General features: G+C 42.7%; 3 protein-coding genes across 5 annotated transcripts; 1 reads left to right on the top strand and 2 right to left on the bottom strand.

The window, feature by feature from the left end:
* Positions 1-153: 153 nt before the first annotated feature.
* Positions 154-3,290, bottom strand: LOC120673512. 2 transcript variants are annotated; one of them, XM_039954366.1, is made up of 3 exons: positions 2,905-3,290; positions 1,475-1,802; positions 154-604 (listed from the first exon to the last, which is right to left on the bottom strand). In XM_039954366.1, the coding sequence occupies exons 1-3, from the start codon at positions 3,071-3,073 to the stop codon at positions 400-402; spliced, it is 702 nt and encodes a 233-aa protein (XP_039810300.1). In that variant the 5' UTR covers positions 3,074-3,290; the 3' UTR covers positions 154-399. The 2 variants fall into 2 exon arrangements, with proteins under 2 accessions (XP_039810300.1, XP_039810301.1); XM_039954367.1 differs by lacking the exon at positions 2,905-3,290 and adding an exon at positions 1,936-2,105.
* A 1,878-nt stretch (positions 3,291-5,168) lies between these two features.
* LOC120673510 (phospholipid-transporting ATPase 1-like) lies at positions 5,169-10,513 on the top strand. 2 transcript variants are annotated; one of them, XM_039954363.1, is made up of 8 exons: positions 5,169-6,253; positions 6,343-6,649; positions 7,791-8,139; positions 8,714-9,076; positions 9,157-9,280; positions 9,382-9,601; positions 9,843-10,174; positions 10,296-10,513. In XM_039954363.1, the coding sequence occupies exons 1-8, from the start codon at positions 5,398-5,400 to the stop codon at positions 10,424-10,426; spliced, it is 2,682 nt and encodes an 893-aa protein (XP_039810297.1). In that variant the 5' UTR covers positions 5,169-5,397; the 3' UTR covers positions 10,427-10,513. The 2 variants fall into 2 exon arrangements, with proteins under 2 accessions (XP_039810297.1, XP_039810298.1); XM_039954364.1 differs by having other exon boundaries at positions 9,843-10,202; positions 10,324-10,513.
* A 1,233-nt stretch (positions 10,514-11,746) lies between these two features.
* On the bottom strand, positions 11,747-14,018 carry LOC120673509 (cyclic dof factor 2-like). The gene has a single exon (XM_039954362.1). The coding sequence runs from the start codon at positions 13,875-13,877 to the stop codon at positions 12,129-12,131; it is 1,749 nt and encodes a 582-aa protein (XP_039810296.1). The 5' UTR covers positions 13,878-14,018; the 3' UTR covers positions 11,747-12,128.
* Positions 14,019-14,221: the final 203 nt, after the last annotated feature.

Below are 14,221 nucleotides of genomic sequence, written 5' to 3'. Positions count from 1 at the left end.
TATGGTCTTGGGCCAACTATTTCGACTCCAGTTTTATAAACGGAAAAACGATTTCTTTTTTCCGAAAAAAATAGAGAACATGACTAATAAATGAATTTGAAATTTCAGAATGCCTAGTTAGGCCTGTGTTGAATCTCTTGTCAACAAGTTGAATAAGTGAACCACTTTGTAGTTTGTAAAGTATACTGCACAAGCGTACAAACTTCACGCAGTTTCTAAAACTGCAAAACATATTCACTACATCAGTTGATATGAATTCCCAGCAAAACCAGAAAGGCAGATGGACTCACATGGGTCGATAATTCAGATCATATACAACATCCATTGTTCGGAACGGTTAGGGGAACAACATCAAATTTTGACAAACACATGCAACTTCATTCACTATCTACTAGTCATCTATGGGGACACGAGCTTCCGGTGCACATGCTCATGGAGAGAGTGCTCATCACCGTCATGATGATGGAACACATATGTTAAAATTCCAACAAGGCACAGGACCGTGCCGACGAGGATCTTGTCATACCGCTCGACCCAGTGGAACTTGATTTGGCTAGCACCGTAGAATGAGAGGGCCACCAGGGATGTCATCACGGTAATGGTGCTGCAGGCAGAAACTAAATGTAAGTAAACTGAACAGTAGCAATTGGAAGGAAGATATGACAGATTGACAGGATCACAGGAAGAAACTAAATGTAAGTCGACTGAGCACGAGGCAATGAGTTGGAAGGAAGATATGCAGCATGAAGCATCTTGTTGATACTTCATGGGTCTATCATATTTAAAAAGAATCACCTAGAAGAAAATTTGAAGGAAACAAGGCATTTGATGATGCCTACATTACTTACCCACTAAAGTTATGTGCCATCAGTTTCTATTTTAAAACTATGGTTCGGAGGTGATATAAAAAATGAGTGACCCGCTAACAAAGCTGCCACTCATTTGAAGATGATAATACTAATGATACAGTCATAGTCTGGCCTCTAGATGGTAAACCTCATGTCATTTTGATTCCTAATGTATGGATCTGGTATAACGAAATGATGACTAATGAAGCAAGAAGAATCTCAATAGGAAAATCTTACAAACTGAAAGAGACAAGATCACAACTTTATACTTAGCAAAAGCAAGCATCCGCTCCACTGTCAGTGGATTTTTAGCTCAGTACATTGATCTACTTGACTTTGTTCCTTTCTGTCTCAGCATGCTCTATGCGTCGCTAAGGTGACACAGACACACAGTGGCCAGAGGTCCCAACATAGAGGGAATTTCTGTGGCTAAGCAACTTCTTTTCTCAAGTGCTCATCTAATTTAGTAGAAGGAAAAACTGTCTTGCCACGGTTCATACCTTTTATTGTTTCTACTTTATAGCGTTTAGAAACAAAAAGAAAAGAGGACTAGATAGTAGCATTTTAATTTGTAAGTACCAACAAGTAAAATATATAAAAAGAGTGGAGTCGATGAGGGTGACAACCTGACGAGGAGCACAACGATTGCAAGAATCATCATTGAGGACGAGTTTCCAACAGCAAGAAAAACTGGAAGGGTTGTTGCGCAGGGTGATAATGCAGGAACGAGGACAAGACCAGCGACTGCCATCTTTTCCATTGGATGGTTATGAGCATGGCTATGGCCACCTTTTCCTAAGGCAAACAACAGTATATAACTTCCTCCAAGAAAAATCAGCAACAGCGAGGCAAGTTTATGCACAGTTTCTTCGCCGGCTATAGTGTTTGCCATAGTAACTGCAGTTATCCCAAGTAGAGCCGTTGAAACAACATGAAGAACACCTCCAAATGCAGCTGCAGAAATAGTGACCTTTTATTAGTATGGAAATATGAAAAGAATGTGGTTGCTTGAAAAGTAACAATGTACTCGTACAAACTTACACACGAAATACAAGGAGGAATATTATGAAATTGTAAAATATCTTACTGGGATACATTGTTGTAGCACAAAACAGCGCAACCAAACAGAGAAACATAGACGTCAGGTGTAAATCCTAACTTCATCTTGTAATGCATCATTAACTCCTTAAAATGACAACTATTGTCTCAGATAATCTGCTATGAGAGAGAACTAGTTTAGTAATGCATGAGTATAAAAAAACTAGTTTAGTAATGTATTGGCTACTGCTCTAACTAGGTTTAGTAATGTATTGGCTACTGCTCTAACTAGACGAAGCTTTGTAACTTGTTTGCCCAAACTCAGTGTTGGATATAACACATGACATTACTTGCATTACTAAGAATGCCCTCGTCAGTACTAATCTACTATCCATATCAAACAATCTCGAGTCAAGCTGAGAAACATCAAAACAACTGCATTGGTCACAATCACCTCCGATGGGTGTAAACATGAAAACAAGTAAACAACTTGCCACCTAGTGCGATGACATATCAAAACTTTCACTAGTAAATTCCAATGATCCATCCAAAAAGAAGATAACACAAGCACAAGAGCAGCTGACGTTCTTCAATACAATACAGTCTGGCCACCTGACACCACAAATTCACCCAGACAATCACACAGAGTGCCCGACACCTGAATATGCTGCCATTGCACGGATAATATCGTTCGGATGTTCTGGCAACACTCAGCATGTGACACAAACTAGGCAGCATCCCGGCATCAGCACACTACCATGGCACTACAACAGCAACAATTTGTTTGCCACATGATAAACCCAATCGTACCCAACCGAAACCAACCACCGAGAGCAGCCCAGCCTGAGTAAAACCCTAACTGCACTCTCTTGCACAATCACCTGGACGCGCGCCTTCACCCACCCTTCATCAAATTAGGCCCCAGATCTGGAGGGAGGGTGAACAGTAACGAGCGGCAGCCGCAACCAGTAGGAGAAAACGAGGCACGGGGGGAGAGGGATGGAGGATGGGTACTGACTGACGAGGAGGGTGCGGGAGAGCGGCCACCGCTGCGCACGCGCGACGATGGAGAAGGGGAGCCAGTGCGTGGGGATGAAGGAGTGCAGCAGGGACACTGTGGCGATGCCCCCGATCGTGGACGCCTCCTCCGCGGTCCACCGCAGCCCGCCCAGCCCGCCGCCGTCCATCCCTCGGCCGACCCGGTCAGCTCCGCGCCGCCGCCGCCGCCGCCGGGACGCGGGCCACGACGAGCCTTACTCACCCCCCGGGCGCCGCAGCCGTGTCGGTGCGGGGTGTGGAGATCTGCGAAGCGAGCGAGGACCAGACCAGAGAGGCGGATGGGGAAAGGAGGGGAAGGAAACCGAAAGCGAATGGAGCTGCTGTTTGTATACAGACACACACCTACATCACACACACGCACACCTCACACACACCATAAGTATATAACCACACCTACAACAGATATCAAGACGTGTCCAGTCGTCGAGGCTATTATTTAGGGAAGCTATTGCACGCGTTGAGAAGCTATTATTTAGGGAACCTACTGTTCCCGGGTGCAAAATCTGCGTTGAGCGGCGCTCGAACGCGGACGGCAGGCGCTCCACCGAGCGAACCCAGCCAACCGAGCTACGGCTCATTCGCGAAAGCAAATGGAGTTGGAGTGTGAAGCGGATGAAAGCAAGCCCGGCCCCAACCACCATGGGGTTGGCTCGCGATGGGGTCGGCCGAATACAGCCCAGCCTCTCTCTATATTCGGGTCCAATTCGAGGAAGATGTATTGCAAAATCACAAAATACGAGATGCATATATATAAAAGATAAAAAGTCAACTAATTTTCGTTAATCTATTATTTTATTATTTGACCAACAAATGCAGCTTTCACATTTGCTCTCAAGATTTAGAAATTCTCACGTTAATAAAAAAATTAAAATTACCCACCATGGAGATTTGTTGGCTTCCAAAAAACAATAAATTTAGATCGATTGTTCCCCAACAGAAACTAGGCCATGGAGGCATGGCGTCATGCAGCAGACGGCATAATTAAATATAGTAGCAACAGACGACCAAGAGAATCATAAAGTAGGAAAGCTAGTAAACAACAACTGAGTTAGTTGAACTGAGCAGCGAGCATCATTACTGCAAGAGCTGGCAAGATAAGAAATATGTTACTACTACTACAGCGAATGGTAGTAGCTAAGATCGAGGAGATAGACAGTCGTGACAGGATTAGAGTTGTGCGCTTGTCATGCGACCATATTATTGCACTAGCAGCAGAGAAGCACTTTTGATTACTGAAGCAAGTAGCATGTGATGAGAAAAATTTAAGTTTATGAATAATAATTAGATAAAAATATAATATTTAAAATATCAATACTAGCTATGTAAATGCACGGGTCACCTCACTAATTTAATAGTATTATGTGAGACAATAATTCAAAATAAACCGAAGTAAGCGGAAAGCAGACAACCTGAATAGAGGGAATAAATAAACGATACGGCTGTGCAAGGGCTACAACTTAACCCTAAATGACTTTTTTTATAGAAGGAAAAGCATTAGAGCTTCCATGTAAACATATATGTGCTGAGTTCATTATTCACCGGAGGCCCCAAAAGCTTTAGGAAAGCAGTGAGCCCAACAAATTTGAGAGGACGTGGCATCTTCTCTCATCCACCAAAACGATTTAAACCGCTTCTCCTCACCAAAAGGAAAGACATCACTCAAAGGATCACTGAAAATACGTCAGTCAGAATTTAGAGAAACGAAATGTCCATGAAGGAAAAAAAAAGAATAATTCTACTCACGAGATGGATAGGTCCCTTCACAAGAAGTCCTCTGTGCAAGTGCAATGGCCGTTTGATCCCCAATAGCAGCTAGCAACAAGTTAAGAATGTCATCCTCTCATCAGGGCAGGATCGCCCATGGAGCTTCTGTTTCAGCTCTTCTTTCTGGTCGTTGTGAGAAAGAGGAAAAGATCCTTCCAGCAGTGTTGGATATTCTGCTGCTTCGCCCAATTAAGTGGTGCCGTCATCCGACCCACCTACTTGGGTTTCCTTGCCCCCCGATCGCAAGCGAACGACTTTGACAATGGAGCTAGATTTGGGAAATGTTGTCGGATAGACCTCCGCAAATGCCATTTTTTCACACAAATTTCTTGTATCATACAAGTTGTATGTATTGGTACGGAACTTTGGTGGAGACCTGACATGCTTAAAGAACAAGACAAGAGTTTCGAATTTACCAGTTTAAATCCCTGGTGTTTTATACTTCTCCCAGGTCGCCGTCTTCGGCCGCGGCGCGTCCGTGCTATCGCTCGCCTTCGTTCTCTTCGTCACTGCCGTCAAGGACGCCTACGAGGACTTCCGCCGCCACCGTTCCGACCGCCAGGAGAACAACCGCCTCGCCTCCGTGCTCGCGACGGGCACCGCGGGCGATTTCCAGCCGAAGAGATGGTAGCACATACGCGTCGGGGACGTGGTACGCGTGGCGTCCAATGAGACGCTCCCTGCCGACATGGTGCTGCTCGCCACCAGCGACCCCACTGGCGTCGCCCATGTCCAGACAGTGAATCTCGACGGGGAGACCAACCTCAAGACGAGGTATGCCAAGCAGGAGACGCAGGTGAGGTTCTCCCAGAATGGTGGTGTAGGTGGCATCCTGCACTGCGAGCGACCAAACAGGAACATCTACGGATTTCAGGCGAATTTGGATATTGATGGGAAGCGTGTATCACTCAGACCATCCAACATTGTGCTTCGTGGTTGTGAACTCAAGAACACCACGTGGGCAATAGGGGTTGTGGTATATGCTGGGAAGGAGACCAAGGTCATGCTAAATAGCTCAGGTGCGCCATCAAAGCGGAGTCGCTTGGAAACACAGTTAAATCGAGAGACTGTCATATTGTCCATTATGCTTATTGGGATGTGCACAACTGCATCTGTTCTCGCTGGGATTTGGCTGCTGAATCACAAGGGGGGCCTGGAGTTCACCCAATTCTTCAGGGAGAAGGATTACACTACTGGGAAAAACTACAATTACTATGGTGTTGGGATGCAGATATTCATTACATTCCTCATGGCAGTAATAGTGTATCAGGTCATCATTCCAATCTCATTGTATATATCAATGGAGTTGGTGCGGCTTGGACAGGCATATTTCATGGGTGCTGATAAAGACCTATATGACGAATCATCCAGGTCAAAGTTCCAGTGCAGGGCTTTTAATATAAATGAGGATTTAGGGCAGATAAGGTATGTATTCTCTGACAAGACAGGAACACTGACAGAGAACAAGATGGTGTTCCAGTGTGCATCGGTTCGCGGGGTTGATTACGGCTCTGGTAAAGATACAGATGGATACTCAGTTGTAGGTAATGATGGCTTCAATGATTCAATGTATCACACTTGTTTTGATGTTGTCATTCCCTAATAAGCGGTTTGTTTTGCTGGTTTTGGACAGTCGGTGATCAGCTGTGGACACCAAAGATGGCAGTTAAAACTGACCCTCAGCTTGTGAAGCTACTGAGGGATAGTGGTAAATATGAGGAAGCAAAGCTTGTTCTTGAATTCTTCCTTGCTCTTGCTGCCTGTAATACCATCGTGCCACTTGTGCTTGACACTAGAGATTATACACAAAAGTTGATTGACTATCAGGGTGAGTCCCCTGATGAGCAGGCACTAGCATATGCAGCAGCATCTTATGGCATTGTTCTTGTTGAGCGAACATCTGGTTACATATTGATCGATGTCCTTGGTGACAGGCAGAGGTAACAACATATCTCTAGCTATTGGCTTAAATTGGAATACTACATTAACATGTTTTCAATAACGTTTAGCAACAGATAATTATTTTGAATTGCAAAATTGCCTACTGTAATTATGTGATTAGTAGTTAATAAGGCTACCTGATCCATGATCTTCTAGAAAACAAAGAATGGATAGAATCTTCTATAACTGCTAGGTTTTATTATCAGCAAGAAACGGTGGGGCTACAGACTGCAGAATCAACTATTTGATACGGACTAGCTCAAGTTTTTATACCTTTTGTTTTCTAATTTTAAGTTCAACATCTTTTTTATTTTCAATATTGCTGTTTAGTGGCCCAAATGCTAATTTTTAGTTTTGTCTTCGTAATTTGTCTGCATGTATTGTCTTCTCTGATTGGTGAAGTCATGCTGCTAATTAGATTTAATAAACTGATCTTTTAATAATGGTATGCTTTTCCCTTTTATCTTTTGGTCTAGGTCTACTGCAACACTTGAATCATTTACTTCTGAGTTCTGAGTGTAGTGATATGAACTCCAGGATAGATGCCAGAGGTATAGTCAATTGAATTAGCTATCAGGAGAAACTTTTAAATTTCAGCTGTAGTAGGAGGTCGTGTTTTATTCGTTTAATTATAGTATGTCTTGTTGCGTTGTTGAATCGTAGTATGAAAATTCCATTTGGAAAGTATAGGGTTAATGAACTAATAGAGAGCTTTGAGTTGTTAATCTAACTTTAATTTTACCAGTTAAAATTAGAGTTATCTAGTTTTTTTATCATTCATCCTTCCATGAACATTTCAAGAGGATCTGCGCTTGGCAATTTGACAGGCATGTGCAAATTTAATGACACACACTTAAGGAATTTTCTAATCATGCAGCCCTTGAAGGCTTAAACTTTTCTTTATCTTTTGTGGTGTGTAAGTGCTCATCTATGCTGCCTGCTATGTCTAGCTATTGTTTTGTATTACAAGTTTTTCTTTCTTTTTTTGGAAGGCCTATTTTGACTCCTTTATTCTCCACTCCAGACTTCCAGTGCATCTTTTTTTGTGTGTGTGTGTGTGTTTGTCAACTAACATTTCAATAATTTAATAACATTATTGGCTTACTATACTGATGTATTCTGCTGGTATGGAATGTGCAGATTTGATATACTAGGACTTCATGAGTTTGATAGTGATCGTAAGAGAATGTCTGTCATAGTTGGCTGCCCAGATAGGACTATCAAGCTGTATGTGAAAGGTGCGGACAGTTCAATATTTGGAATTACTAACAAATCATCAGATTTGGACATTGTTCGTGCTACAGAGGCACATCTCCACAAGTATTCATCACTTGGCCTAAGAACTCTTGTTGTTGGTATGCGTGAATTGAGTCAACCTGAGTTTGAGGACTGGCAATTAGCTTATGAGAATGCCAGCACAGCAGTACTTGGAAGAGGAAGCTTACTCCGATCTGTTGCTGCGAACATAGAGTGCAATATCCACATATTGGTGTTGACGCCTTTCAGGATCAACACACGAATGCACTCGAACGTGCGGCGCGAAGAGGCAGCTCGCTGCAGCGCCTCCTGCGTAGACTGGTCAGACTGGTCCCTTGGAGCGGTCAGACCGGTCGCCGCCGGTAGATCGGTGACGAAGCCTACAAACGTTAGTCCGGGAAGACCCGTCGGGGCAGGCGCACGTAAGGTTGTTCTAGGGTCGGCAGGCCACCTAGAACGCCCTCAATCGACGTAGAGACGACGGAGGAACAATAAATAGTAGATTGGAAAAGCTAGGGCAAGAGAAAAGTAAAAAGATAAAAGTTGTATTGATTTGATCGATTGGATTCCCTAATCGGCCGTGACCCTTTATATTTATAGGGTGGGGTGGACTTATCCCGCAAAAAATCCTATTACAGATCTAAATCTACAAAGAGTTCTAGTTGTACTCGGATTCCAGGTAGACCGGTGGGTCTGACCAGTCGGTGTTGTCAGACCGGCTACATGGTTCAGACCGGTCAGACCGCTCAACAACACCGGTCAGACCGGTCTGTTCGACCAGCGCCAATTTTGGTCGTCAACAATTGGGGGCCACTGGGATTGAAGATAAGCTTCAAGTTGGAGTTCCGGAAGCAATAGAATCTCTTCGGCAAGCAGACATAAAGGTTTGGATCTTAACAGGAGATAAGCAGGAGACAGCAATTTCTATTGGCTATTCCTGTAAGCTGCTGACTAATGACATGACGCAAATTGTTATAAATAACAATTCAAAGGAGTCGTGTCAGAGAAGTCTTTTGGAAGCGCTTGCCACAACTAAGAAGCTCAGAGCTGCTTCATCAATCGGTACACTGAGTCCAATGTTAGCATCAGAAGCTTCCAACATAAATATTGCTTTGATTGTAGATGGTAACAGCCTTGTTTACATTCTAGAGACAGAGTTGCAAGAAGAGGTAATCATCTTGATATAGTTCTACCAATGAATGTTCTGGTTGTGGCTCATGCATGATTTGCCTTCTATTGGTTGTGGCAGCTTTTCAAAGTAGCGACTGAATGCAGTGTTGTCATATGTTGTCGAGTGGCCCCATTACAAAAGGCAGGGATACTCGCTCTTATCAAGAACAGGACAGATGATATGACCTTAGCAATTGGTGATGGTATTATTCCCTCTTTGCTTCTCTTATTCTTACATATTTTATTGTCTAGGAACTAAAATGTACAAATCTGACATATGAGTTTCCTTGCCTATGGCATTTAGGTGCAAATGATGTTTCAATGATTCAAATGGCTGATGTTGGGGTTGGCATCGGTGGCCAAGAAGGACGACAAGCTGTTATGGCATCAGATTTCGCTATGGGACAATTTAGATTCTTGGTTCCACTTCTATTAGTTCACGGTCACTGGAATTATCAGAGGATGTCCTACATGATCCTTTATAACTTTTACAAGAATGCTACATTTGTCTTGGTTCTTTTCTGGTAAGAGCTTTTGGTTTATTAATATAGATAAGTACTTTATGAACCTGAAAAGAGAGAGTGGGAAAAAGGCGATACTTTTATTACTATATGCAATACTTTTATTACTATATGCGATACTTTTATTACTATATCTGTTAGACAGATTTCTAAGTTGCATGGTTGAAATTGGTTGCATTAACTATTTTTCTTCTAATTGTACTCGGGCATTTGAGGAAGACTAATACTTCATGTGTGATCCCAGGTATGTACTTTATACGGCATTCACTCTGACAACTGCTATCACTGAATGGAGTAGTCTTCTGTATACTGTGCTATATACATCCCTTCCAACAATTGCTGTCGGAATTCTTGACAAGGATCTTAGTAAGTCAACCCTGCTGGTTTATCCGAAGCTATATGGATCTGGCCAGAGGGATGAGAAGTATAATGTGAATTTGTTTGTGCTCAATATGCTTGAAGCGCTCTGGCAGAGTTTGGTTGTTTTCTACTTGCCGTATTTTGCTTATAGACGAAGCACAATAGATATGTCTAGTCTGGGAGATCTGTGGGCACTTGCACCTGTGATTGTTGTAAATATGCAATTGGCCATGGACATCTTTAGGTGGAATTGGATAATACATGCGTTTGTGTGGGGAACTATTGCAGCAACCACCATTTGCCTCTTTGTCATAGACTCCACCTGTGATTGTTGTAAATATGCAATTGGCCATGGACATCTTTAGGTGGAATTGGATAATACATGCGTTTGTGTGGGGAACTATTGCAGCAACCACCATTTGCCTCTTTGTCATAGACTCCATATGGATTCTTCCAGGTTATGGGTGAGTACTTCCTCTTTAGCCTCTTATTACTGACGACTATTGCATTATCAGTTTGTATTCCCTGTAATAGTTATGCTATTGTCTTTAAATATTCAATGAGTTGGAGTTCGGAACAAAAAGATATTCATGTTCTTTTCATCATGTGAGATTGTTCACTTCTTGAAATGTGTTAGTAGAAAATCATCTGACGTGTTAGTAGAAAATCATCTGAATAAACAATACCCAGATCTTTTCATTTGTTGCTCATAACATTTCGATTTGTTGCTTTTGCACTGTAATTCTTCTAGTAAACTGAGTGCTCTGAAGTTCTTTTCTTTAAGCTGGAATGAATAAGTTTATTTGCGGTTACTTGTGAGGTACTATTATGAACTGCATATTTACCATTGCCAATCAATTATTTCTGGGCGATCTATCATATAATGGGGACTGGTCTGTTTTGGTTACTGCTGCTTGTCATTGTTGTCACAGCAATGGTCCCACATTTTGTCATCAAGGCTTTCTCAGAATACTTTAGGCCCAGCGATATTCAGATTGCCCAAGAGATGGAAAAATTCACGAATGTAAATCAGGTGAACCGCTCAGAAATTCCAATGGAAGGATTTTCATGACAATAGCAAAGGAAACTACAGTGTTCCTTTTTTCACCTTTTTTTTTTCAGCTTTTTGTGTGCATACGAGCTGATTCATTTAGCTGTAAGGTGACAGGTTTAGCCTCCAACGCGTATGTATGTAGGTGTATGTATTTCTGACATTTACAGAAAGGAAATAGAAATCGTTGACACACAGGGTTTTTTTTTCAACTGCTTGTGGCAGGAAAATTGCAAGGTAGTATGTAAGTGTGAAGCATACATGCTTTAGTAATTTAGTTTCCAAGATTTGGGGTGTAATGTAAATGTGGAACACACCATTGCTTGAAAATTTTTATTTCCAAAGTTTTTCTCTGGTGCTTTGTCCCTATATGTCGTTATTTTGGCTGTTTATTTTGGTTTCCAAATTACGTTTGTTTTGGCTGTGTTACCTGAGCGTCGTAGAGGTATTATTCGAAGCCCACGGACAACAAATTGCAGGTGATCCCAGGCTTCTAAGATTGACACGGAAGTAAATCAATATAGCTGTTTGGGGGGTGAAAAAGAATCAACGTTGCTGATTTGAAGGGGGGGAAAAATCAACATATCAAGGTTTGCATAATAGCCATCTCATGAACTTAAGAACAAAGAAGTAAAAGCATGAATTTATCATTCCTCTTAAAAACGAAAGAAAACACCAAAATATTTGAGGTAGCTCTTTATTTATCACATCTGGCTAACAAATGCAGCACAGTTTTGAAACGCCAGCAGAACCATATACAAGCTAATGGTGATTGTCCCTCTGCATGCGCTCATGAACCTAAGTTACCTCACTCCATGACCTCAACAAAGCTACACTAAAACTTTAACCGGTGCCAACTAGAAGTCTTTCTAGACATGAACTCACAGGCCTAAAGTATTTGCATAAGCACTCCTGTGGGCAGTCAGAAACTTCAGACCAATCTAAATATTCGACAGGAAAAAAAAAGGAAAACTGGCGAAGTCTTTGCCAGGTTTGAGTTGATTGTCGAAGTGCTGCGATTACCAGCACATAAGTTCAAGAAAAACACTTGAAGGAAAATTGACCATCCTCCGGTATCTTCTTTTGCTTCTGCACCTGAAATGTCTAAGGGGTATGATATCACATATGCAGGTCCTCCCCTGAAATGTCTGAGGGGCCAGAAAAAACTGCTGGATTGGCCTGCACAGACTCTGGAGATTCTGGTGTCTTTCCATTTTTCAGATTCTTCGAGTGGCAACACTTGCAAAAGAGTCTCTTATCAGGCTTGATACCTAGAGAGTCCCAGATTGAGCTCTTTGCAGCCTCCTCCGGGTCAGTGATTCTGAGAGCTTTAGGGACCCAGAATGTCTCTTCTGCCTTTTCTTCTTCCTGCGAATCAGCTTCCCTTGGATGCTTTCCTAAAGTCAAAGTCAAAGAACTGCTTCCTGAACTAGCAACACTGTTTTCAGCAAGATGTGGCATTGTAACACTGCCTTGAGCAAGATTTGGCATTGTAAAACTGCCTTGAAGATATGGCATTGAAAATTGAGGAAGACTTGGCATTGTATTTTGAGAAGGATATGGCATTGTATTTTGAGGAAGACTTGGCATTGTATTTTGAGAAGGATATGGCATTGTATTTTGAGGAAGACTTGGCATTGTATTTTGAGAAGGATATGGCATTGTATTTTGAGGAAGACTTGGCATTGTATTTTGAGAAGGATATGGCATTGTATTTTGAGGAAGACTTGGCATTGTATTTTGAGAAGGATATGGCATTGTATTTTGAGGAAGACTTGGCATTGTATTTTGAGAAGGATATGGCATTGTATTTTGAGGAAGACTTGGCATTGTATTTTGAGAAGGATATGGCATTGTAGCACTGTTTTGAGGAGGATATGGCATTGTAGTGACACTACTTGCAGGCCGTGGCACACTCCACGCTCCATTAGGCCAGCCAGGATTGCGGCCCCAGAAAGGAGGTGCTACTTGAGGCTGAGGGAAGGGAACAGCAGGTGCACGAATCCCTAGGTCTGACATCGTTGATAGCAGCAATGAAAGAGGACTGACCTCACTATGTCCCAACCCTTGAGCACCATCTGTTGAGAAGTCAGTATACGCCGTGACAGCAGCAGGGTAAGACTGAGTGAGGGGAGGAGGCACTGTCACGCCATTACGGTACCCTGAAATGTAATTGCCCACCTTTTCTGGCACTGGATTTTCTGAGGAACCAGATGCCACTGCAGGTGGTAGGCCTGATTTTTGTTCCTTATCGTCACCAGGGCCCAAGGAAACATGGGTGGTGTTCTTCTGCTCTGTAGTATCAGGTACTGGAGATGTAGACTTAGGAAGCACCACTTCTGATCCAGAAGCTGCAATTGCTTCATTTTCTTTTGCTGGACCTGGACGAACAGATTGGCTGCTAGATGTGGCAGGAACATGTCCATTAGCAGCTGTGGTATAATCATAAGGCTGGGTGGGAAAATGGCGTTTATATGGTTCCTTGTTTCTGCGCTTGCAACCTACAGGGACATTCCTCAAAGTTCCCCCGTGAGTCCAGTACCTCTTGCAGCCCCGGCAGTAGTGCCTGGGTTGGTCTGGGCTGTAATTGTTGAAGTAGCAGAACTTTGTGTTCGTACTGTCACACCGTGGACAGGGCAGGATGGCATCTGGCTTCTTGAATACCGCCTTCTCCTGGCCAGATCCATCAGAATCAGTTTTAACTTCCTCAGACTTGGAATCAGCTCCCATTTCCCCATGCTGACTATTGATAGCTTGCAAGCCATTCTTAGCTTCCTCAGACTTGGAATCAGCTTCCATTTTCTCATGCTCACTGCTGATAGCTTGCAAACCATCCTCACCTTTCCCAGACTTTGAATCAGCATCCATCTTCCCATGCTGACTGCTGACAGCTTGTAACCCGTCCTCCTTATTGTTCTGGGAACCGAATGAACTTGATCCGACGTTCAAAGTCTTGTTTGGAAGGCATGGTATGCCATCATTGCTTCTTACACCATCTGCTAACTTGGAGCTAACCTGAAACAGACAGTTTTAAGATGCATGATTAGACACGATAGCAGATGAAAATCACTACCTCAAGTGGAATTTCAGATTTATTTAGCTTTAAAGGCAGGCAGTCAAATACAAAAACGTTAGTAACAGTTATCAACCAACCATTATGTTCTATATTTATTATAACTGGAGATACAATTAATTACTGTTAAGCATATAAG

Source organism: Panicum virgatum, chromosome 5N, assembly GCF_016808335.1.
Source record: "Panicum virgatum strain AP13 chromosome 5N, P.virgatum_v5, whole genome shotgun sequence".
In the NCBI taxonomy this organism is placed as follows: domain Eukaryota; kingdom Viridiplantae; phylum Streptophyta; class Magnoliopsida; order Poales; family Poaceae; genus Panicum; species Panicum virgatum.
Note: the sequence above shows the minus strand (reverse complement) of the source record. Positions and strands in the feature narration are given on the sequence as shown.

Excerpts from the sequence above, each read along its gene's own strand:
- LOC120673512 (XM_039954366.1), bottom strand. The coding sequence starts at position 3,073 with ATGGACGGCGGCGGGCTGGGCGGGCTGCGGTGGACCGCGGAGGAGGCG. Across the intron at positions 1,803-2,904 it reads CTCCCGCACCCTCCTCGTCA|CTGCATTTGGAGGTGTTCTT; the intron begins GTCAGTACCCAT and ends CTATTTCTGCAG. Across the intron at positions 605-1,474 it reads ATCGTTGTGCTCCTCGTCAG|CACCATTACCGTGATGACAT; the intron begins GTTGTCACCCTC and ends TTCTGCCTGCAG.
- LOC120673510 (XM_039954363.1), top strand. The coding sequence starts at position 5,398 with ATGGTGCTGCTCGCCACCAGCGACCCCACTGGCGTCGCCCATGTCCAG. Across the intron at positions 8,140-8,713 it reads AGTGCAATATCCACATATTG|GGGGCCACTGGGATTGAAGA; the intron begins GTGTTGACGCCT and ends CGTCAACAATTG. Across the intron at positions 10,175-10,295 it reads TGCACCTGTGATTGTTGTAA|ATATGCAATTGGCCATGGAC; the intron begins ATATGCAATTGG and ends TGATTGTTGTAA.
- LOC120673509 (XM_039954362.1), bottom strand. The coding sequence starts at position 13,877 with ATGGATGCTGATTCAAAGTCTGGGAAAGGTGAGGATGGTTTGCAAGCT.